This window comes from Crocuta crocuta, unplaced genomic scaffold (assembly GCF_008692635.1).
Source record: "Crocuta crocuta isolate KB4526 unplaced genomic scaffold, BGI_CrCroc_1.0 scaffold14, whole genome shotgun sequence".
NCBI lineage: Eukaryota > Metazoa > Chordata > Mammalia > Carnivora > Hyaenidae > Crocuta > Crocuta crocuta.
The window spans coordinates 2,738,774-2,765,788 of record NW_027530209.1 but is presented as its reverse complement, the minus strand read 5'-3'; the positions used below and the strand labels follow the sequence as shown (position 1 = coordinate 2,765,788).

Here is a 27,015-nt window from a genome sequence, read left to right as displayed (position 1 = left end):
CCATCAAAATATTTGTGCACATGCCTCAATAATAGCATGATTTCCTGTGCTATACTACAGGATTACAAATATATAAGATGCTTTTACACTTTCCAAAGTTCTTTTTATCTGATCATTTAGCAGTTCTGTAAGGTAGGCAAGGCAGAATTATGCTTGTCTTAGGAGGAGAAAACTTACTTAGGTTCAAAATCATTTTGAGGCATAAATTATATTTCAGGCACCCAACTCTATTTTGGTGTCAATACTACATCATGTTACATGCATTTTACATTTTAAAGTACTCAACAGTTCTAAAAGCTCTCCTTCTAAATAAGTAACACATTCAAGTTTGAGAATATCCCAATAAAAACTGTACATTAGCTTCATTGTATATCTTAACAGAAAGAATCTTTTACCAACTAAATTCTATCTTCCACTCACAAAAGTAGATGTGGCAACAACAATCATTTTTGCAGAAATTTAATTATATTAAATGGATCTACTATGTAGTACCTGAGAATATGCCTGTTAACAAAGTATCTTGATCCTACTTCCCCAGTTTTGACAAAGGACACTGTTCTTAGAACTATGATCAAACCACTTGATTTTAAGTACTAATAGTACTCTATCAACTTTTTAATACTATTATTAATGGCTCAGGAGCTAATTACAGCAATTGAAAATGATTAATATTTTTAAAACATATGTTTTAAAGGGTCACCTTAGAGATGTCAGCAAATGTGTCCTGAGCTTTCAAAATACAGATGAGATTAAGGTTAAATGTAACTTAAAAGAAGTAACCTTATAAATAAGATTCACATTAAACTGATGTGGTTAAATAAAGGTAATGAATTGGAATCAGATGAATTTACTGTCTCTATATAATAAAGTCCTGGAAAATCATTAATAGTATGAGTAAATTAATGACTAGAAGTAAAAGATCAAGACTTCTGAACCAAATAAAGATTAGATCAAAACATTTATTTTGTGTGTTACAAAAACAAAAAATAAATCCAAGAAGCTAATGAAATAAACATATTTCTTTTTTAAGTGTCCCATCCTGGGTTCTCCATCCTCGAATTTAATAAACAGTTCAAGTTTAGGTTGCTTCAACACTTCTTCTGGATGCTATGAAGTCTCCATCTTATAACCATGTTTCTCTAGTTCAGCTCTATAAAAAAACACAAAGCAACAAAATCACTAGACATTCTTTATGATAAAGAAACAGATTTTTTTTTTTTTACAAATAATATGATTAATAAAAACAATGAGCTAAAGCCTAGGCACCAATTTAAAATACTACCAAGTAGCTTTACTTTACTCCCTTAAAAGAAATCTGTATTAAGAAGGAAACTGAATGTGAATCAACATAATGCTAATAAAACTCTGCTTTCCCATTAGTAAACTTATTATTTTATATTCCTTAGTTTTCTGGTAAGTCTATTGATGGAAAAATATGAGAGATTTGCTATTTTCCAAATATCCTCAAAATACCATACAAATGTCCTATTCATAATAAATATCTAAACAAATTTTAAGAATTATCAGCCAATATGGCTAAGAACACAAGATACTTGGTACCAAACTTTTAGGAATTTTATAATCATAATAGGTATCACTGTTATTTACACCTAAAGAATAAACAGACTGCTTTTCATACTGGCATGTATCTATTGCTCTAACCAAGATAAATATTATTAATCAAATTTAAAGGAACATGCCAATTTTACACATTAACTATATGTAGGCAAATCTATATATAATAAGTTATAAAATACTAAACAAGACTTTACCTTTTAAATTTTAAATGTGGATAAAAACCTCAAAAATTTATAAATAAATACTTTTTTATAATTTTAAAGATACTGTTTATAATTTTTTTGATACTGTTTATAATTTTAAGTGATTTATTCAACCTCAAGCTTCAGTCATACTTTGAAAATATCAACTGCAATTGTTGATCTGTCTTGTATAAAACAGATGCACAGAAACGTTTAGCCCTGTAATCAATTTCAGCTATTTAAACTACCACTCCAAATATGACCAGTTAATTTCTCTGCCACAATTCAATTTTATAGAAGTTTGCAACAAAATTATTTCAGGGCCAAAATATGGCAAAACATTGTGTAACTGTAAAGTATGATCACGTGCCCTACCCCACTACATACAGTAAGATAAATTGACATCTGTTCTCAAGTATAACTTAGCTTGGACATTATCACACTATCCAATGTAAACACAACACAATAAACACATGGTAGGAATGATGTATAATACATATTACTCATTTCCTCAAGTTTCACTAAAATGTTTACAGTTATTAATAATACAAATATTGGCCTAAAGTCTATGAATTATTTAGGCCACAGATTACTGATAGAAGACATTTTTGTCTTCTGCTTAGGTGTAGAGGGTGGTATGGGCTGGTGGTAAAACACCCATTTAGGAGTCAAAAGATAAGAGTAAATTTCTGACTCTAACCCTTCCTTTGCTAAATTTAACCAAAATGCTTCCCTTGCCTTCTGCCCCTTTTCAGGAAACTGAAGGTATCTGGCCTTCAGGTTTTCTACTTAAAAACAACAAAACATCCCCGAAATTCAGCTTACAATTTAGTTAACAAGTACACCAAGTCTGTCCAGGTTTGTGCTTGCCTTCCTGTCAGAAGGTGGTGACTACACATTTAGAAACTGTTTACAAACACAAAGGAGATTATGATATGCTTCTCTATTAGCTAAATTTTTAGAGAAGATGAAAAGTTTTTTGTAAGAGATAACTTAGAACTTTAAATAAATGAAAATAAGTCAAGGCCACTAAATACAAAACACAAACCAAGACAAACACCCTAGTATCATCAGCCTGGCGAGTAAAAAAAAAAATCCAACAAAGAGATGAAAGAGGAAACAAATCCAGCACAACTGGAATATCATCATAGGACCCACATAGTGAATGTACACTATTTGATTTTTTTTTTTTGAGAGAGAGAGAGCACGAGCTGAGGAGGGGAAGAGAAAGCGAGAGACATAGAATCTAAAGCAGGCTCTTGGCTCTGAGCTGTCAGCAGAGCCCGATGCAAAGCTCGAACTACGAGACCATGACTTGAGTCGAAGTTGGATGCTCAACAATTGACCATCCAGGCACCCCTATGAATGTACACTATTTGAAACAAAAATGGCAGCATTTCTTTTTCAAGAAAACAAGAATAAGACTAGGAGCCACTGGTTGGTTTGAGAACTCCTTTCATTATCCAAGAAACTACTCTGCTATAGGATGGTGTTTATATGTGACATAGTAAATCAAGAACGATATTGGCTTCTTGGATTTCTTATGTAACATGTACTGCAAGGTTAGGAAAGTCTCATAATCCTACCCATTTCTACTGAATATGTCTCCAAGTAACTCCAAGAAGTAGAAGTAAAAGTCATTCCGTGTTTGTGTTTCTGACACCTTTGTTTCTCTATAATGATTTATGGTTACTTGGAGACACAGGTGACCGTTTTCTCTCTACTTCTATACATTTGTTGTAATTAGACTGAAGAGAAAAACATGGAAAGTGGCAAGCTAAGCCCTTGCTAAGGTATGTAGCTAATAAAAGGCAGATCTGAAGTTGGGACCCAGGGAATCAGCAGGACTCTAGAAAATGTACTGCCTCTCCAAAGTTAGAGGGATTAAGACCTATATATAATATCTGAATGCAGTAAAACATGTTCTTTACCATACTTTATAATATTACATTAAACATCTATATATTTAACAGACTGGGAAGAATATCTCTGGAGACTTGTTGTAACTATGACAATTTTTTTAAAGCAAAGATAAAAATATTGTATGAGGCTTTAATGTCTAATATAGTAGTCTCATGTGGCTATATATTAAAATTAAATTAAAAACTCAATTCATCAGCTGTACATTTCATGTGCTCAATAGCCATATGTGGCTAGTGGGTTTTGTATTGGATAGGGCAGCTTTATAGAACATTTCTGCCAGTACAGAAAGTTCTATTTTTTCGCACTGGTGATATATCAATACCCATGCAGAAAAAACTCATGACTCAAACAGAAAAAGGAAAATCTTATTCACTAATAAAAGTATCAGGATTTATATTCTTAAGGAAATAAAAAAACCTAAAGGTAGAACACAAGAAAACATAAGAGCACTGTGTAGGTATATTATACAAACACAAGCCACAAATATTATATGAATAATGCTCCATTTCCAAACCAGTAAAAAGGCAAGAAGCAGTCATGACAAAATATCCAATTATCAATATATTTACTACTAAAAGATTCCTGATGCTTGTATTTAATAATGATTTAATTTTTAAGAGAAAAGTGCTATTTTCTGACTTTGAAAGACAAAAAAAAAGAAAAACACATTCTGGAGAAATTTGAGTTTCTTTGTGAACTCATTTAGCTTCAACTTGAAAAATTTCTAGGTAACAGAAAAGGAAAAAACTGATATATGATTAAGAACTCAGAGGCGCCTGGGTGGCTCAGTCAGTTAAGCGTCCGACTTCGGCTCAGGTCATGATCTCAGTTTGTGGGTTCAAGCCCCACGTCGGGCTCTGTGCTGACAGCTCAGAGCCTGGAGCCTGCTTCAAAATCTGTGACTCCCTCTCTCTCTGCCCCTACCCCACTCGTGCTGTCTTGCTCTCAAAAATAAACATAATATTTAAAAAAAATTTTTTTAAAGGTAGCAAGAGTGTTCTCTGATGTTGCTCAGTTTTAAAACAATATAAACCAAAATGCAAACAGAAAGGAGGCAAAAATTTGTACACACAGAATTTAATCGCAGAATGTATTAAGAGCTATACAAAGAACAAAAAGTGCTTTGAAGTTCATACGTGAATAAACAAGAATGAGGACAGATCCAATGCTTGGAATAGATATTAACAGATTTAGAGAAAAAGCAGAATTATTGTTTAACAGCTATTGTTCCTATATTGTTCATAAAACTGCATCAGGAAAAACATCATTAACACAAAATTGAAAACTAAGACAGGTGAGATAACTCTAAACTGCATTAAAGTAGTTTAAAAATCTCTAGATTCTGAATAATTACATCTCAGGGTACTGAAAAAAACAAAAAGATATAGTCAAAAAACAGTCAGCCATTTTGAGAAATCATGCAGAATTGTAAAAGTACCAGAGTAACAGTGAAAGGTAAATTGTGCTATTTCCAAAACGGGGAGAAAGGTGATAGATACAATTGTTTAGTCTCCGGCAAAGTACTAAAATGTCTTCAGAATATAGGGTTTTTGAGGCCATGAAAAATGCAGTGTAGGACAAAAGGTACTGCATTATTATTAAAAATTTTAATTTATTATAAGTCATCTTTCTTTCTGAATATACTAGACTAGAAAATTAGAAGACTGCAGTAGAACTGCAAGACCTTGATTTGAGCAAAGTATGTGACAGTTCACTTAGATAATTTTGTGGCCAAGACAGACACATATGGGTTGAATCAAAATAAAATTAGGAAGGAAAGAATGGTCTCTACAACAAATGGTACTGGTATTACTGGATATCCACATGCAAAAGAATGAAGTTGGACCCTTATTTAAAACCACCTATAAAAATTAATTCAAAATGGGTCTTAGACCTAAATGTAAGAATTAAAATTCTGAAACTATTAGAAGAAAACATAACGGTAAGGTTTCCTTGGATTTGGCAATAAATTCTTAAAAAGGAGATAAATTGGACTTCATCAGAATTAAAAACTTTTGTGCCAAGAACATTATGAGAAAACTGAAAAGACAAACAGAATGGGAGAAAATATCTGTGAATAATATGTCTGAAAAGGGCTTAGTACTCAGAATATATAAAGAACTCTGGGGCGCCTGGGTGGCTCAGTCGGTTGAGCGTCTGACTTCACTCAGGTCATGATCTCACAGTTTGTGGATTCGAGCCCCACACTGGGCTCTGCGCTGCCAGCTAGCTCACAGCCTGGAGCCTGTTTTGGATTCTGTATCTCTTCCTCTCTCTGACCCTCCCCTGCTCACACTTTCTCTCTCTCTCTCAAAAATAAGTAAAACATTAAGAAAATTTAAAAAAAAAAAAAAACTTTGACAACGAAAAGATAAAAATCCCAATTTAAAAACAGGCAAAGGACATGAACAGATTATTTCTCCAAAGATATACAAATCACCAACAAATATATGAAAATAGGCTCATCATTGGTTATTAGGGAAACGCAAATCAAAATTAAAAGAACTACTGAGCTATATAAAATCTGGCTTAAAACTTACCGTAACTGATTGGAGAAGTCATCCTCTACATTGTCATCATCCCAATTATCCTCCCAGACATGTGCATCTTCATCTTCATCTAAACCAGCCCAGTCTAAAAGCAGAAACAGATGCTGTCTAAATACTTCTCATATGTTATTTCCATAAATACAAAAACTTCAGAAAGTTTGCCACTAAAGACTCTCACAATTCAAAACATCTAATAACATATTTGTAAAAAACAAAAAAAAAGTATTCTTCCTCTTTAAATCTCAATTTACGCTGTCTTGTTCTCAGTTCTTGAATTTGCTGATGATCTAAAACAGAAGTTAATTCAAAAAATTCTATTTGCCATGAAAATTTAATATAAAAAAATTTATTTAAAATAAAATTTAATTTCAGGAGGATTATTTACTTTCTTGATTTTTCCTTGGGCTGATTTTTATAAGGTCTATTTCACAATCTTTAACAACAGCACCAACAATGCTAAAGCAAGCTGAGTAGCAGAAGATACCAGCCTGGAATTCAAAACTGCTAAACCTAAAAAAGGATGACTCATACCTAAGTATGAGAAAAGTAGACTAAATGATAAGTATCACTAACTTACATAAGTATCATTAACATTTACCTACTATTAATATAAAATTTTGATTTTTTAGAGGAAGCACAAATACAAATATGCACAAAGAGTAATGCTGTGAGCTTTTAGTTTTCTTAATTTCCTTTTTTCTTCCTTCCCTTTTGGTTACGGGGGGAGGGATTTGATTTTAGCTTTTGTTTAGTATACTCAGAAAACATATGTAAACTAACATCTCCTTCCCTCTTACTTCAGATCTTCCCATTATCATTTCTTACCTATACAATGGCAATATTCTTCTATCAGGTTCTTCTTGCTTCTAATCTCTTGATCCTGATAAAAATCTAGTCTCCAGGGTTATAATGTCACTATGTATTCTTTTCTTTTTTAAATTACATCAAACTATCCCAGAAGCAAGAGTTTATACATACTCTGCTTTCCTACTTAAGATGGACCACCTACTATAATCTTGACATAGCTTTATGTTTTATCAGAAAAAAGTATCTGATTGTTCATAATGTATTTGATTTAAGATAAGTATTTTAATTATCTTTTTTTAATTATCTAAATTTAAATCCACTGGGACTATTCACTCATGTTAGTCATATGGCTTGAAGTACTCTCTCACACACATTTCCTCAAGATAAAACTAATAGTGAAGAACAATCCACCAGCTCTTCATTTTTATTCAACTCTTATCTTTACTTCACGTTTTGAAATTGCTTAAAATTTCTATTCATCAAACATGCTGTTCCTCATCTCTTTGTCTTTTCTGCCATCTTTTGAACCTACCACTCAGACGGACTTCTACTTACTTAAAACACCTTAATTAGTTAAAATACCATTGCCCATTAAAAGGAACTATGGCTACCAGAAGAAAGGACTGATCCTAGACCTGAAATAAGGAAATTCATAGGTATATGGGATTCCTTTTAATAATGCCTGAAAACATGTCAAAATGTACAAAAACTGGCTTAAATGTGTTTCCACTGGCCAAATATGGAACCTGATAATCACAAAGACTAACAATCTGAATTAAATTTAAAAATATATGAGTTCATAGCAATATGTTAGGAGATAGGCACTGGGGAGGAGATCCTCTTTACAACTCTCAGGTATATAAATGCAGAAAGAATGACAGAATTAGAAAATCACCATTTTGTAACTGTCAGCACAATTTAGGCAAGGGTCAACAATGGATACTAAAACAACGAAGTAAAAAATTGTTGCGACTACAGGATAGATTACATACTTATTATGAGAGGAAAATGGAGAGATCTGGTAATCACAATCTTAACCAATGATGAAACTTAACATCACCAATAAATTGTGACAACTTTGACATGTATCCCTTGATGTGATGCAGTGAGAAATAAACATCACCCATGCAGGACTCTCACTAAAAATGTTGATCCTTAATCTAGTCATAGGAGCTATCAAGGCAAATCCAGAATGTGAAACTCTATTCCAGAATGTGAAACTCTATATAACTGGTATCTTCAAATAAGTTAATGTCATGAAAAAACAAAAAATGAAAGGAATGTTCTACATTTAAAAAAAACTAAAATGATATAAAAACCAAATATAAAGCATAAACTAATGGTATGCTGGATTGGGGAAAAAAGGAGACATTCCAAATAGTTGGTAAAGTGTGGATATGCACTGTGTTTTGGATATTACTGAATTAACGTTAATTTTCTTAAACATAATTGTAAAATTGTTTTAGAGTAGCATGTCCTTCTTTAAGACATGCATGCTGAAATACTTAAGAGTTGTGTTATTTTGTCAGCAGTTTATTTACATATGGTTCTCATATCCAGTATATATCATAATAAAAATAAACATAAAATGTTAGCAACTGATGAAACTTAGGTATTTGTTGTTGTTGTTGTTGTTTGCTGTAATTTATTGTCAAACTGATTTCCATACAACACCCAATGGTCATCCCAACAAGTGCCCTCCTCAATGCCCATCACCCACTTTCCCCAAGGGATAGAGAAGTGCACATAGGTATGTGCATATTATAGATAGAAGCACACGTACCCTAGTGTTTATAGCAGCACTTTCAACAATAGCCAAATTATGGAAAGAGCCTAAATGTCCATCAACTGACGAATGGATAAAGAAGATGTGGTTTATATATGTGTACACACACACACACATATACACACACACAATGGAATACTACTTGGCAATGAGAGAATGAAATCTGTCCATTTACAGCAACGTGGATGGAATTGGAGGGTATTATGTTGCTTTTTTAAATTGAAGCAAAACTGACATACTAGTTTGAGGTATAAAATACGATTTGATAATTGCACATTTTGCAAAATAATAACCAAAATAAGTCTAGTATACATGTATCACCATACATAGTTACAAAATCTTGTCTTGTGATGAGGACTTTTAAGATCTAGTCTATTAGCAACTTTTAAATATGCAATACAGTATTATTAACTATAAGCACCATGCTAAACATTACATCCTATGACTTACTTATTTTATAACTGGAAGTTTCTACCTTTTGACCCTTCACCCACTTTGTTCATCCCCCACCTTGTCCTCTTTTTTATACTTTTCTGTAGGGTTGAAACCTTCAAAATTAAAAGGTGGGAAAAAGTTTTTTTAAAAATCAGTTTGGAAATCATCTCTGGAAGCTTTCCCTATTCCCATCTTCTCCTTACCTTCAGACATTAGGTTCCTTCTTCTGTGTCTATTTCTCTTACAGCACTTACATACTGTACAATCACAATTATCAATTTATATATCTTTGTCCATTACTAGTGTCTGAGCTCCTTAAGACTAACAGCTATTTTATTTACCTTTGCATTCTTAAAAACAATACCTAGCATATGCACAAAAATGGCCACAAAAGATGAAACAAAACTCTAAATCAGACCTTCTGTATTTGTGTATGACCCTCCTCCCCATCAAAAACAGTAATTATAAATTACACTCTCTCTTAAGTATATCCTAGCCATAAGCTTCACCGTAGTAATTGCTTATTAGAAACATGGCTAAGAACATTTCAACTTGAAAAGAAAAATTCTAAATTAACAAAAGGTATAACTTAAGCTTTCTTATAATGTACATATAAACTTAAACCTATTCAACAATGGTTCATAATATGGGCATATTATTCATTATGTTGTGTCACTAACAAAAGTTTTTAAATGCAATATATGCCATCATCATGATTTAAGAATAGAAGTACATTTATCTACCTGGCCCCCCAAACAAGAACCTTAGGAGGCATCTTAGCTACTTTCTCCAACTACCACAATCACTATGTCCCTTCCATGTTTCAATTCCCAATTATCTCCAGAGTTAAGTCTCCCCGTCCCTATTCTTACTGCCACTTGTTAGTTCAGAATTGTTCCCTTCGTATATATTACTGTAGTCTTCTTTCTGTCCTCTCTTCCCCAGTCTAACACAGTTTATACCCAACTTCCACTGATGCCTAAAATACCACCACCATTCTTGTCCATTACTATCCAAAACCTTCAGGTAGGAGCCACATTTTATTACATCCACAACTCTGATGCCCACGGCTGAGTTCTGGGCACATAACAGACCCTCAACACTGGGTAAATGGAGCTACACTTCTCAAATGCCCTCCAAGTAGCCAATGTCAAGAAAACAGATGCCAGTGTGGTTTCAGTGAAACCAAGAGTATATATATTTCAAGATAAAAGAGATCAACAATATCATATATTGGGGTGGGTCATAAAATTCTCATTTATTATAAGAATGGTTTTGCGAATAGTGATTACTCCATTCAATGCTCCTCAAAAAGAGATTGTAGGAAATTGAAGAGCCCAGTACTGAAAAGATGAAAAAGTTTCTCTTAGACAATTTATTTCAGGTTGCTAGGAAGCTCAGTCAAATATATACCCAACCCAACTTTAGGGGCACCTGGCTGGCTCAGTTGGTAGAGCATGAAATTCTTGATCTTGGAGTCGTGAGTTCAACCTCCATGTTGTGCAAAGAGCTTACTTAAAACACACACACACACACACACACACACGGAATACCCAACTTTAATCACTGGGCATAGGTCAGTGAATGTATATTCATTAATAAAAGCTCTCAATAATCAAAAGTATTTTTATACACATAAATTTTCTTGTATCTCTTAGCAATATTACTCTCAAAAAGAGAATACTGTAATTACCTAAATTCAAATCCTACACTATTCTCTGAGGTCGTTAACAACAGTAATGCTTAATAGTAGTATTAATTACATCTCAATTTTGACTGGGCTAGAGACAGCCTTAACATTTTCTCCTTTCTTATAGTAACTGAAGCTCATGCTGAAGATTTTTATTCGGTTTGTGAAACTAGCTATATTTTATAATGAGAATAGATTTAGGTAGTTAAAAACTAGGGAATCACATTAAGGAACTCCCTTAGTCTACGGAAGTGTGATCAGAAAGCTACTGCAACCCATTTTTATATATCTATAGACTCCCAAAGTTAAAATAAACTGAAAGAGTAACACTTTTGTACCTTCATAGACTAGAAAAGTAACTTAGTTAAGTCAAGAGTTGATTGTTAGGTATTTGGATAAAATAGTACTGTTAACTCTCATACTGCCATTTTGATCAATAATCAACTGTTTACTATACACATTATAATGTTATGTATAAACTTTCTTTTTGTTCCTAATAAAAGAAATTTCAGAAAGGATAAGCTATTCTAAGGAACAAATAAGGGGACAGAAATAGCAATGAGTGGCTCAATTGGTTGATCATCTGACTCTTGGTTTCGGCTCAGGTCATGATCTCATGGTTGTGGGTTCAAGCCCCACACTGGGGCTCTCTGCTGTCAGTGTGAAGCCTGCTTTGGATCCTCTGTCTTCCCCCGCCCCTGCCTTTGTCCCTCCCCTACTCATATTCTCTCCCTCTCCTGCCCTCAAATATAAATATGTTAAAAGAAAATTTTCAAATAAAATTATAGATCTTAGAGAAAGGTTGGAGATCACTATACATCATGCCCCTCTGTTTCAAAACTGCCACCAATATCCTAAAAGGATGAACACTGTCTTACAAGAAAATACTACCTTTCTCTATACCAGTACTTTATGACCTCAGATCCTAGACTTTAAATATGATATTTGATTCAACCTAGAAATAGGAATTGTCAAATTAAATATTTGTCTTACTGATGACTTTAAAATGTTTATTTATTTTCGAGAGAGAGACAGAGTGTGAGTAGGGAAGGGGCAGAGAGATGGGGAGACACAGAATCTGAAACAGGTTCCAGGCTCTGAGCTGTCAGCTTAGGGCCCGACGCGGGGCTCAAACCCATGGACCATGAGAACATGACCTGAGTGGAAGTCAGACGCCTAACTGACTAAGCCACGCAGGCACCCCCATCTTAATATATTTTAAGCAATCTTCATAAAGATATGTAATGGAGTTTAATGTCCCACAAAATAATCTGAATATATTAAGACTGGATAATATGTTCTTAAGTAAAGGGGGTGATATAACTCAAGTCACAACTAAACTATTTTGAGGTCCTAAGACACAAAGCCTCATATAAACCTGCAACACTTATAATTAAATAGCTTCCTAAATTCTTAACTAGGTAGTTTCTGTACCACTACCCCCCCCCAATTAACAATAATGTATCAAAAGATTTAAGTTAGAAGTATAAAATAACAAGAATATTTATTTCACATTTCTTTGCTAGTCTTGTAGACTGACCCTTTCTAGCATAAAAACATAGACCCTCAACCCCAAGCAGGAACTTTTAATCTATGACTTAATTGAAAATGTTGATTTTAATACTGTTATTACTTCACATCATTCAAACGTCTTCAAGTTGGCCTTCTTTTAACTGAAGAATTCTTAACTAAAGAGAAAACAAAACACAACACCAAACCAAACTTGTTAATTTGTATCCAACTGCCTCAAGGATCACCAAAAAGAAATATAACGGACTCAATAACTTGTTTTGTAGGAGTTCCCAATTCTTTTTTTTTTTTAATATTTTTATTTATTTCTAGGGGAGAGAGAGACAGTGTGAGCAGTGGGGGGTCAAAGAGAGAGGGAGACACAGACTCTGAAATAGGCTCCAGGCTCTGAGCTGGCAGTCAGCACAGAGCCCGGCGCGGGGCTCAAACCCACGAACCGCGAGATCATGACCCAAGCGAAAGTCTCTCTCCCTCCTATAATAACCATCTTACACTATTTTAATGGCAAGGATAGGAAAAGGAAGAAGGTAGAAGTAAAGTCCCAAGAGAAAGAAACATGCTCATAAGGGGAGACGGGATACTACTGTGAGCAAAATTTTACACAGAACACACAAAAAGGCTCATGACGATAACTCTGTATTCCTTTAGCAGTATTATACAGAACTTTATAATTGACACTTTTGAGTATATAAGGATAAAAAAAAGTGGGAAAGCTGGTTAAATTCTTCACTAATCATATAAATTTCAATGTATTACTCTTTAACCTTAATGCCTTATCCTAGGAGTGAGAAGCATTGAACATACTAGCCTTCTAATTATCACAGGTGAAGAACTGAAGAAAATAACCTTTTGAATTACAAATTATAAGCATTTTATATTATGAACAAGTGCACCATTAAGAAATATGTGTTCATTCACACTGACAAACCAGAATCCATAATCTATTTGAGATGGACACTTTGAAGATTTTATTAACAAAGAAGTACTGAACATATTATATAAAAAGTTTAGGGGCACATGGGGCTCAGTTGGTTAAGCGTCCGACTTCAGCTCAGGTCATGATCTCACTGTTCGGGAGTTTAAGACCCCCACATTGGGCTTTGTGCTAATGGTGCAAAGCCTGCTTGGGATTCTCTCTCCTTCTCTGTTTCTGCCTCTCCCCCACTTGTGCATGCTCACTCTCTCTCTAGTGAATAAACTTTTAAAAAAATTATATAAAAGACGTTTAAGTGATAAGGTGTAATGCACCCAAATATTATTTCCAACACTTAAAAAAATCCTCCATACTGTGTACATGTTACAATATATGTAAGTTACAATATGCATAAACTCATACTAAGTGAATGTGTAAATTAAAAAGCCATGATTGTTTTAATCTCTGGTATTTGGCATTTCTTGTAATATGTTCCTGATTTGCGTTTTAATTTTCAATTATAACTCTACATTGATAACTATGCGATTTTATTTAATCACTCCTTTTTTAAGACTTAACTCAAAAACACCATTTTTGAAAAGAGCAAAAAATAAAATAAAATCAAAGGATACCTGTTTCATATCTACTGCTTTCCTTCAATATGTAAATGACTTTATAAAGTATACACACTTTATCTTCAACACTAAATGCATTTCCAGGATTGTGCCTAATAGTTTAAATAACCACAGCTGTGTTTACTTCAGTGTGCAGGCCTCCAGATATGTAATGGTAAAAAAAATTACCATATTTTAAGAAGTCAGAATTGGAAATAACCAATAACAGATGCCTAATACATAAGTTTCTAGGAATTCTAAATTATTTAAGACTTTGCCCCCAAATTTGGCTTTGTTCACATTTGCCAGTAAGAATTACATCTGTGACTAGCTTTAAATTTCACAAATCTGAACTATCAAAGATCCAACATACTTAATCTAAGTATCACCTTGACATGGAAAAGGGTTTTCTCTTGATTATTTTTGAAATTACTTACTCTCCCCACTCTCCAATAAACATTCTAAAATTTCTTAAAAGTATGAAATATACTACTTTGAAGAAAAGAAGAAATTCCATTTACACCAAATAGTGTTTCAAATGCTCCCTTTTTTTCCCCCTAAGTTTATTTATTTGTTTTGAGAAAGAGAGTGCAAGCAGGGGAGGGACAGAGAGAAAATACCAAGGAGGTTCTGTGCTTACAGTCCAACATGGGCTCAATCTCATGAACTGTTGAGATCAGGGCTCAACCTGGCTGAGCCACCCAGGAATCCCACAAATGCCCTACTCTATTAATGATTTTCAGGAAGATCAAATTCTCATTCATTCCTTAATATTAAAACTCCTCAATATAAACAAACTAATGTTCAATAAAGTTTCTTCAAATAAAAAAAAATGTGCATCTATATACAGAACATTACATGAAGAAAAATATTTTAAAAAACAGATAAAAGTTTGAAAAACTCTTAATTGTATACTCACCATCATAGGTAAGCATCAATGACAGCACCAACATCATCACTTTCATGAATATGACAATGAAGCCATATTAAAGCTAGTCATTTTGAGATACGTGGTCCCGCTTAAACTGCATAAAACAGATTAAAACTTAAAAAAATAAAGGAAGTTCTATAGGTTATCATGATACAAAAACAACTATACTAAATGTCTCTTTAGTGGCTAAAAAATTAGTACCTAGCACAGAACAATACTACTACTGTATTTTCTCCAACAAGGACCAAAAATGTCAGTAAGAAACTTCAGACCAAACGATGAAAAGCAAGTCATAAATGATGTTGCTACCAGATTACTTATGAGCTTTCAGTTATTTGTGGTCAGCAGTCTCAATGAGAGGCTCAAAATAATTTACATAACCATTTATAATTTTTCTTACATTTATTATTTTTTTCTTCTTTATTTTTGAGAAAGAGTGAGTGAGTGAGACATAGTGCGATCAGGGGAGGAACAAAGAAAGAGGGAGATACAGAATCCAAAGCAGGCTCCAGGCTCTGAGCTGTCAGCACAGAGTCCAAAGCGGGGCTTGAATTCACAAACCACAAGTTCATGACCTGAGCCAAAGTCAGATGCTCAACTAACTGAGCCACTGAGGCGACCCTATAATTTTTCTTACATTAAAAAAAAAAAAAAAACAGGAAATTCAGACACAAGTCTTTTCAGTTAATTTAAAAAGACACACCTCTGGGAGAATGCTTCCACTACAAAGTAATGCTGACTTTGTTTCTCTTTGTTAGTGCTTAGTGTTTGTCTCTTTACTTTTACAAAATTCTCAAAAGCCATTACTTTCATTTTTTTCAAGCCTTCATGCCCAACACTCATCTCAATTCCCTCTAATCCTCCATTTTATTAAGATGCAAACCCCACCACCTGTCTTCCACTAGACATGCAAATGCAAAATCACAAACTCTGACTTCTTCCTATTCCCAACAGTCCTTATGAAACCAGTTGCCAAAAAGCTCACCTGTTATTCTTGCATCACTCTCTTCACTTCTTTCCTAATAACAACCTATTTCAGGCCCTTAGTCCTCAGCTAAGCTATTTCAACAATTTGCTGATCAGCTTCCCAGACTCTTTTCTACCTTTTCGAATTAATTCTACTGGGTTGATTTTTTCTAAACTGCCTACTGCGTAAAAGAGGCTCATATACATTAAACAAACAAACAAAAAACAAAAACAAAAAAAGAAAAAACAAAACAAAAAAACCCCAAAAAACCTCTTCTCATGTATCTAAGGATAAAGTCCAAACTGCACATTTGGCTTACAGCTTTTCAGTATTAAGCCCCAAACTACCTGCAATTGCAACCACAATTTCACAGCCAAATAAAACACATATACACGTTGTTTTTCCACCTCCAAGTATCTACTCTTTTCTACTTCTTTTGGAAATCCTTTTTCTACAGTTCTATCTTTTGAAAACTCTGTTCAAATGTTGCTATCTCTCACGCTACACAGAACTGGAAATAATTTCCCTTTCTTTTCAGCTGCTGTTACACTTTACTACCATGTTGTCTAATTCCCTACCCCTCCGTAACCCTGCCCCACCACTGGAAGGAAACTCAATAAAATCTCACCCAGAAGCCCAAAAGATAAAGACAGGCAAAAGTAAAGTTGCTCTAGTTTAACTGAGAAGGAAAAGTTTGGAGCCCCACCTCCCAGGAAAAGCACCTCCACAATACTAAAAAAGCTCAAGCTTACTATGAAAATCACTGTGCCTTATCTCCCTGGGCATTGATATTTCTAAGTTCAAAGACAAGTATCTAACTGAGGAGTCAAATTTGCCTCGGTGTAGCCTCTAGTTAACTGTGACTTGGTAGGCTACTGAATTTTGCTGAGCCCCAAGCATAGGACCTTCAAAAGTCTGCTACGAGGATTAAATGAGACTATCTATATAAAGCACTTACTAATGATAAATGGCAGCTAACATCATTATTTATGCACCATTGAGTGCTAGATTTACAGGAAGCACTCAACAAATATATACTGAATGAATAAATCATTTATTGGGTGCTAATCACTCACAGCAACTTGAGGGGTAAAGAAAGTGAGAAGAAAAATATGTTCCATAATAAAGACAATACCATTTCTACCAAACAGTACATATACAACACAACACAGGAAAAAAATATATTTGGTGAATTTTAATACATCAGAAGATGTATAAATAACAGTTTTTGAAACATTTATTTTCCTCTCAATGTTTTCAACAATTCATCACATCTTTCAATGAGTAATGTTTAACAACAAACCAGTAATAAGGTTAAATGCTGAAGTCGCAACTGCTTATTGCTTGTTCATTCTATAGAATCAGTGTAACAGCTAATCAGATAGTTTTTGAAGTAACTTTTACTGCTTGATATCTCTGGGGCACACCTCTCACTATTCCGTAACAAACACCAGTACTTTAATTTGGGGGTTTTTCACGCCACTGTATTTCTTTATACCTCTTGTATGTCTGTATGCATCCTTAAACAATGTATGCTATTGTTTTACATATATCTTTATATTCTATATGAATAATAAGCTATTTCTAATGTACTTTTGGAAAGAAAATTAGCAATATTACTTAAAAGTTTCTAATATTAAAAAATAAATCAATTTTTAAATAATAAACTTAACAGCAAGCCTAATTTTGGATATACCTAAAATTACAAATAAAATGTCAAAACAATTCAAATTCTAAGTAAATACCAAATATTCAATCCAATTCCCTAAGATCAGAAGGAAGAAAAGAAAGAGGACTAATATTTATTGAATGAATACCACTTTGTGCCAAACTCAGTGCTATGCATTCTACATTTATCACTGGTATGAACTGAATGTTTGTGTCTCCTCTCCTCATCCTTAGAAGACTTATGTTGAAGCCTAACCTCCAGTGTAATGGTATTTGGAGATGGGATCTTTGGAAGGTAATTAGGGTTGTATGAGGTCATGATGGTGAAGTCCTCATGATGTGATTAGTGCCATTACAGGAAGAGACACTACAGAGCTTCCTTTCTCTCCTTCTTGTGAGGACACAGTGAGAAGCCAGCAGTCTTGCAAGCCAAAACCAAAGTCCTAACAAGTAACAGAATCAGCCATCACCTTGATCTCGGACTTCGCAGCATCCAGAACTGTGAGAAAATAAATTTCCGCTGTTTAAGCCACTCAGTCTACAATATTTTGCTATGGCAGCTTGAATAGATTAACACACTCATGCAGTGCTTACATGACTCTATTATCTACAAATTACATATGAAGAAACTTAGGATTAAGATGGTAACAGTTCAAGGAAAAACATACTGGTCAATCTCACTCAAATGAATACAAATCAAAATGAAAAGATTTCATTTTCCATCCATCAGGTTCACAATGACTAAAATGTTTAATATGGAGTGTAGGCAACCTTATGAGAGAAAAGGGAAACTGTAGATAGAAATATTAATTGGTATATCCATTCTAAAAGGCAATTTGAAGATATATGTCAAAATTCAAAATGCACTTCATCCCAGGTGAGGTGTCAGAGCCCAAGCAGAGCGAAAAGGGCATCCTTATAGAGGGGCAGCACAGGGTGACTGGTGTGTCAGACCTGAACAGGGTGAAGAAGTCATACAGTGCTGAAGTTAGGAGGGTGGCCTGGCAAAGAATGTTGAAGCCCCAGTGACAAAAGGAAGGCATCTGTGGGCAGAGAGGACAACAAAAATTGGCTAGGGAAGAGGATGACCAAATAGACAATATAATTAAGATAATGAAAGCCAGGTTTCTCACTGTTTGGGAAGGGAGTTACAAATATGGAAAGAAATTAGAATGAACTCGGTAGTGTTGAAACGTAAATGGAGATGCTGTGTGAACTCATTGTTTTATACACACACAAACCCATAAATGTAGAAGTGTATATATGTATACACACATTTGTGTATTTCCTAGTTCCTTCCACTGAGATCCCCAAAGTGACGACCACAAATGGAGTTAAGATCTTACCTTATGAATATCATTCTCCACTAAAAGAAATGCACCTTGGAGAAATGGCTATTTCCAGGATTAAAGGAGGGAACACACAAGATTAACTTGGAATACCTTTTTGCGCCAGAATGTGTAGAAATGCACAAAGAACGATGGTGATATGTCAAAAGGTCACAGAAGACAGTATGAAGGGGTTCTCCATGTTTAAAGATAGGACAATGTGAGGATCCAAATAAATAATAGCAAAAAATCATAACCCATAAAATGAGAATCCATGAGTCTGTATGGATATAAACCTAGTGAATAAACTGAAAGTTTGATAATACTACATTTCTGTAGTTTCACAAAATGCCTATTAATTACGAAGGGAAAATGAGCTACGTTACAAAAGTCTCACAGACATTACCTTAAAAAGTGATTGAAGTGAACATCATCAGTAATGGAATAAATGTGAATCATGTTCCACCTGACAGGATGCAACGAGAACATAAAATCACAACTATGATATTCCTGCCAAGGTGTAGAACCTGAGTCTAATCATGTGGAAACAGGAGACAAACTCAAGTTGAGGAACATCCTACAAAATAACTGGCCTGTAAACTTCAAAAGTGTCAAAATCAGTTGTCTTTGACCAAATGAGAACTGCTCTAGAATGAAAAGTAGTATATATACTATAGTCCTCTGTGTGTATTTTTAAAATATATACAAACACACAATATATACATAACTTCTGGAAGGATACTAAAAAAAAAAAAAAAATTAACAGTGGCTACCCTTGGAGCATGACAAATGTTTGGGGAGGAAGGCAAGGCGAAACAGTACTTTTACTTTTAATTTATGCCCTTTTAGCCTATATATTGTACTATAAAAGTATTTTAAATAAGTTAAGTAACCAGCATGAGTTGACAAGCTAAAAAAAATTGATGAAAGACAGATTCTGAACCTATGTCTGATCTTAGATTCATTGTGCTTTTTCCATCTAAGAATTCAAAAACTTCCTTCTTGCATATGATTACAATGGATACTCAACAGGTACTCTGCCATTCATTGTGTTTATCTTTTTTCTTAATTTTTAGTAACATGATTTGTCCATTTTTTGCTATCACCATGTAACTAATTTAAATGTGTGATGGTATTATTTATGTGTCCATTATATTACATTTAATAATTGTAAACAGGAGAGCCCCTTTGGGCACTAGTATATTACCTGATACAGTAACAGTTCTATTTAACTTTACATTAAAGATTCTAAGGGGGCACCTGGGTGGCTCAGTAGGTTGAGAGTCTGACTTCGGCTCAGGTCATCTCATGGCTGGTGAGGCAGCACAGAGCCTGGAGCCTGCTTCTGATTCTGTTTCTCTGTCTCTGCCCCTCCCTGCTCAAGTTCTCTCTCTCTCTTTCAAAAATAAATGAACATTAAAAAATTTTTAAAAAGAGGGGTGCCTGGGTGGCTTAGTCGGTTAAGCGTCCGACTTTCGCTTAGGTCATGATCTCGCGGTTCGTGGGTTCGGGCCCCGCGTCGGGCTCTGTGCTGACTGCCAGCTCAGAGCCTGGAGCCTGTTTCAGTCTGTGGCTCCCTCTCTCTCTGACCCTCCCCTGCTCACGCTGTCTCTCTCTCTCTCTCCTAGAAATAAATAAAACATTTTAAAAAAAAAATTTTTTTTTAAAGATTCTAAAGAATCCTTTGCTGGTTTAGTCCAGTTGATATCCAATGTTCATGTAAATATTTTCAGCGGCGTTATTGACATTTATTTATTTTTAAGAAAGAGAGAAAGAGAACATGAGCAGGGGAGGGACAGAAGGAGAGGAGGACAGAATCCAAAGCAGGCTCCAGGCTCTGAGCTGTCAGTGCAGAGCCTGACGAGGGGCTCAAACTCACAAACTGTAAGATCGTGATCCAAGCTCGAAGTTGGGCGCTTAACCAACTGACCCACCCAGGTGGCCCTCAGTGGCATTATTCATAGGTCAATTCTTCTTGTGCAGGACTGGTCTATGCACAAAAGCCATTTTAAAATCCTTGACCTCTACCCCTAAATGCTGGTCATGAACGTGATTTCACATTTGCACCTGTCAAGTGAAAGTGACATCCAAAAATACTTCTCTGGGTAAGAACCAGTATAAGATGTTCTACTTTGTTAGGTGAAAATACCTCAGTTATTCCAGAGAGGACCACCAGCTTGTTGTCTGCCTCAACAGATTTCCATCAATAAGTTTCCCAGGCAGCAATTTCTCAAGGAGCATAGGAAGGTAGGTAGCATACTGCTCTTGATTTTATCAAATAGGGCAATTTCACTGATTATAAGAAAATTACAGAATATTTAGTGTAACAGAATTTTCTTGTAAATATCATTGCTTCTGGAGGCAAACTCAGTTTCCTTTTAAATATTCTAAAAAGTTATTCCCTCAAAAAAAAAAAAATCCTCTCAATTCTGGCACAGAAAGAAGAGAATAAAAGAACCCAAAGGCCCACTTGTTCCTCCCACTTTTACTCTCACCCACTTCCAACTGTCAGAGGGAGGAGATTAATGAAAATATTTTTAATGCCCTTTCAATATCTGATATGAAAAATTGTTTGAAGTTTCAAATAAATTATAAAGTACTTCAATTTTAGATCCTGCTCTACTACTATCAACCTAGCTATATAAGCTTGACAAGTTTCATCTTCTCAAATAGACTAAGCGGCTTTCCAGTTCTAAAATTCTAATTATGCCAAAACCTTCAAAATTAATTATAATCAATCACATCCAGTATGTTGAAATTCCTAATATAAGCCTATTCTCAATCAGTTTAAATAGTCAAAAAGTTGCAGAATGCATTTCACAAAGATCCTAAACAGGATTAAAAAAATTTTTTTTAACATTTATTTTTTCACACACACACACACACACACACACACACACACAAAGTGTGAGTGGGGGAGGAGGGGAGAGAGAGAAAGAGAGAGAGAGAGAGAGAGAGGGAGGGAGGGAGGGAGGGAGGGAGGGAGTCACAGATTCCAAAGCAGACTCCAGGCTTTGGGTTGTCAGCACAGAGCCCAATGTGGGGCTCAAACTTACAAACCCTGAGATCTTGACCTGAGCCAAAGTCAGACGCTTAACCGACTGAGCTACCAGGCACCCCCTAAACAGGACTTTTAAACAATTTTTCCTTAAGGACAGATTACACACTCATCAATTAGAATAACTGTGAAGAACTAGCAATGTAACAGAGATCCACAGACTAAATAATGAAAAGTTAAAAAAAAAAAAGACTTGTTCTTTGTACCTTCAGAAAATCACCCCTATCCTCCTCCTCTCACTGCTATTGAAGAACTTATTCAGAAAAAAAACAAAGAGCCCTCCATGAAAACACATTATCTTAGTTTCATTTTTAAAATAGAAATTCTCCCTCCTTAAAAAGAATGAATGACACCCTACCAAACAAGTTCTTATCCAGGATGAGATGTAGCAACAACACTCCCCAAAAAGATGGGACAATCCATGAGTCAAACCAGTCAAACATCAGTAATGGCTTTCATGTAGCAGTCTCTGCCCTAGACAATGAGTATCATCCACTTTCTGGATCAGACAGGAAACGAGGCCACTGAAAATCAGACCTCCTATAGATAGGAAAGATGATTACAGGCCATTTTAAGTTGTATCTGTGAGTGAGTTTGTCAATGGCACATTTACTATAAGGACAATCACAAGAAAGACAACTTCTAAAGAAGGCAGAGAACTTGAGAAGTGGGCATAATAGATAAACTGAAAACTTAAATACTAAAAATATTCAAAATAGGCCATTTGGTGTTTCTCCAACATTAAATGCATACAAACCTTTTAGAAATCTTGGTAAAGTCTAAACCAATTCAGTAGTTCTAGACTGAGATGCTGCACTTTTCTTTTTTTAAACATTTATTTATTTTTGAGAGACAGAGCCTGAGTGGAGGAGAGGCAGAGAGAGAGGGAAACAGAATTTGAAGAAAGCTCCAGGCTCTGAGCTGTCAGCACAGAGTCAGGTGCAGGGCTCAAGACCATGAGCGGTGAGATCAGGACCTGAGCGGAAGTTGGACATTTAACCGACTGAGCCACCCAGGTGCCCCACGATGGAGATGCTGCATTTCTAATAAGCTGCCAAGTAATGCCAAAACTCCTGGTCCATGGATCACAATGAGCAGCAATGGAGATTAAACCATGGCTAGGCACCACACATACACACACAGTTTCAAAAGAGAAGTAATTCTTTGGTGATCTTTTTCCAAGTTTTTTTCTTTTAGTTTGTTTTTTAAAGAGCAGTTTTTATTAGTAAATATTGATTGGTTTCACCGAGTGGGGTAATTTTGTATACAGCAAAATCTTAATTCAAATTTAACACGAAAAGAAAACCTGTCTAAATTATACACAAAAGAAACAGAAACCGAACAGAACAATGGTAAATATTTCAATGTTATTTCTCATTCTAAATGGAAAAACTCCTAAATGAATTAGGTTCTACACATTCAAACCTGAAGACAAAAAATTTTCTATAAGGTGACCAGTAAATGGTGAGTTACTTAATGTTAATAAACTGGTCTGTTGTGGCACACCTTCATCTTCAAAAACAAAAATATTCTCTGCATTTTCTCTTAAGTGAGACTTTTTACTATGTAACTACCAAACTGAACAAATTGCTGCTCACACAACATAAACTTAGAATAAGAACAAACTACATATTCTGCAAAAACTGATGAAAGTTGCTAAGAAAAATCATGTGTATCATTAGGTACAGTTACCTCTAGAGCTTTCTATGTAGTAAATTCTCAACTTCATTCATTCAACAAATATTTACTAACCACCTACTATGTGACACCTACTTTGCTAAAGGTTAAAAATAAAAGTTTGTGTTGAGAATACACAGACCTTTCAGATTCTGCCTTGACCACCTAATGGCAAACTTTTTAAATCTACGCCTCAGTTTCCTTCTGGGTATGGTGATAATTAGACTAGATAATGTAAATAAAGTGCCTAACATTGTGCCTTGTAGTGATAAACAATGGATAAATACTATTTGAAATATGACGTTTGAGTAAGAAGTGGATCCTGCCCTTAATAAGCCAGTTTTCTTTTACTGTATAGCTCAATGTTAGATTATGAACCAACATGAAAGTGAGGTACAGAAAATATGTCTGGACAGATAAATCCACTATCAAAACAAAAACAAAACAATCCCCTCAAAATATAATGAATCCCACAATCGAAATGTGCCTTGGGTTAGTTTATGTTCTATGCACACTAATGTCTTCTTTCGTAAGCAAAATAATAAAAGACATCATAAATAAAAAGAACAAATATTCGAGCTACAGGATTTTATGCCCAATAGGATCCTGATCCCGATGGGATACAACTGAGCACAATTTTAGTGAAGTAGGAATTGCTTAACAGATTTGTACACCATTAACCACAATTCTCTTCCCATCACCTTCAGAAAGGCTGGCCAGCAGCAGCCTTTTCTTACAAGTATTTATCCTTTACATAACAATCAGCCAATAAAGCAAATGATTCTGAAAACCCACCTGGTAACAACAATCTAGAAAATAAACAGAAGCAGTACATCCAATGATTTAACAGTGCTGGAGCCAACTGGGCCAGGTGTCCATCATTTCTAGCCAACTATGGCATTGGATAAGTTTTTCAGTAATTCCAAATTTCAATTTCGTTATCTGAAAATGGTAGTACCGGTATCTAATTGCTAGAACTATGAAAATGAACTAATACAAGCAAAGCCCTTAGACGAATGATCTCCCAACAAATATTAGCTATTTGCTATTACTTACAATGAGAAAACTACAGTTCCTCTTAGTAACCATGAAACTAATACAAACGTACACGTTTTAGAGTCTTAGAGATCCTTCAACTTCTGTTAGTTTGAAGGGATCCAAAATGAGAAACAAGGATAAAGCAATAAGGTGTATCACCCAACACGTGATCCTCCCACCCTACTTCACAGGCTTCATTTGTAAAGTCCTAGAAGCAAGCAGGATTGGCCTAACCGGGAACAAGAATTTAAATCTGGATGGTCTAAGGACAAAGGCAGGCTGCTACACTAAGAGAAAATAAAGAGAAAAGAGGTTTACACAGACAGGACCGAGGTGGCGGGTCACCTGACTGAGGAGTAAAAGGACCAACCATCCCACACACAGCGCTAACCCAGGTCACCGTGACTCCTCCCAATGAGGAAGCAGAAGGCACTGAGCCTCACCGGTGAGGCCCACCGTGACACTCCGAACCCGAAGCCGCTCACACGGAGGGAAGCGCGTAAAGAGCTTCGAGAGAGCCGGCCTCAGGGGTCCAGACTTTGCGCGGGCGCTTGGAGGCCGAGCCCAAGCGTCCGACGCGCGGACTCTACCCGGATGCCTTAGTCACCGCGCGGCCCAGAGGCCCGGGCCCAGCCGGTTACCTTCCGCAGGGAACTCCTCGAACTCGTCGTCCTCCTCCAAGAGACCCAAGTCTACCGGCTGCTTTTTCTCTGACATGACGACGCTCCGCGCCAAAACCCTCCCGGGCCACGAGTAAAGTTGGAACTCGCACTTTTCTTCACGGAAGACGCCAACGCCGCTGCCGCCTTTGAGGCCGGCTCTACCATAGAGACGGGGTAGAAGAGCAGCGGGAGCGGCGCGCGGAATGCTGGGATAGTGGAGGTCGGCCCGTAGCTTCCTGCGGGTTTAGCAATCCGGCAGAGTTAGAGGCGGATTATTTTGAGCATTTAGAGTTTTATCTGGACTCTCTGAATTGACATATTTGGCGTCCGGGTAGGTTTCCCTTACTGGAAGAGACTCGTGTAAAAAAATTAAACACCTTTACTTAGTTTACGTCTGAGAGAGAAAGTGGCCGCCAAGATTCCTGAAGGCCGTAAGGGTCAAGCCCTTAATAGGGATTAGCTCCATCCTTAAACCAGTTCCCTAAGCATGGTATTAAATATCTCCAATCACAGAAAATTCAGGATCAGAAAGAAATAGCCCAAATCAGTCAGGTAGTGCTAGACAATTCAAATACAGGTTTGTTTACCTGACTTAAATCTCCACAAACTTTTCCATTATTCAGTGTTACTCCATCTTGTAATTACTCTGTGGTGAATACTCTGTTAAACAGAGTGTGTTTCTGTGTGTGTAATAACTAGTTTACAGTTTGTCATAAAATAATACTATGTAAGATCGATACATATAAAATTTTATGGTGTTCAAATTTTATCATTTTGAATTTTTCAAATATTAAATACTATTTAACGTAGCTGTGAACTATATAGAACTATTATATGTGTATGTAATATTCTAGATGGATGTTATGTAATATAACATGTAATTGAGTGTTATAAATTTTGACACATATGTTTGTTTGTATATTTAAATCCTATTCCTTCATTCAACAACAGTATTTCATACCATGCACTGGGCATTTTCTGGAAATCAAAGATGTATAGACAAAGTCCTTCCCCTTCGGAAGTTCAGAGATATGTAAACAGATAAATCACAGTGTAACATAGCAATATATTTGAATTTCTACCTTAGAAGAAAATTATCTGAGAAATGAACAGAATGTATGGGTGTACAGGGCAACTAAATATAGTACAAATTTGGAGCAGAATTTGGGATCCTACAATTAGATATAAGTTAAAAGAAAAATAAGTTAGGTCTTATAATACTATTTTGTTTTGTAGTCATTACTAAAAACATTAGCACTCCTCAAATCAATTTCAAAGTGTATGTAATTTGACATCTTATATAAATAGATGCCAAAAGAAGAAAAAGAAAAGATGAGGAAAATCTAAAATTGGAAGTAAATTGAAAGTAAACTAAAACTGTAAGTAAATGTAGACAGTGGACATGTAGAAAGTATGTGGTATATTTCTTCATATTAAAATACATACTGGGGCACCTGGGTGGCTTGGTCAGTTAAGCATTCGACTCTTGATATTCGCTCAGGTCATGATCTCATAGTTCATGGGTTTGAGCCCTGGATCAGGCTCTGTGCTGACAGCGTGGAGCCTGCTTGGGATTCTCTCTCTCACTCACTGTCTCTCAGCCCCTTCCTGCCCTCTCTCTCTGTCCTCATCTCTCTCTCTCTCAAAAATAAATAAAATAAAATCCGTATGTATGGTAG

The 27,015-nt window shown here is 35.4% G+C and overlaps 1 protein-coding gene across 1 annotated transcript; it reads right to left on the bottom strand.

Annotated features, from left to right (window-relative positions):
• Window positions 1-939: 939 nt before the first annotated feature.
• On the bottom strand, window positions 940-25,493 carry SEM1 (SEM1 26S proteasome subunit). The gene is made up of 3 exons (XM_077765361.1): window positions 25,316-25,493; window positions 6,224-6,317; window positions 940-1,150 (listed from the first exon to the last, which is right to left on the bottom strand). Exons 1-3 carry the CDS (start codon window positions 25,389-25,391, stop codon window positions 1,108-1,110), a joined length of 213 nt encoding a protein of 70 aa, XP_077621487.1. The 5' UTR covers window positions 25,392-25,493; the 3' UTR covers window positions 940-1,107.
• Window positions 25,494-27,015: the final 1,522 nt, after the last annotated feature.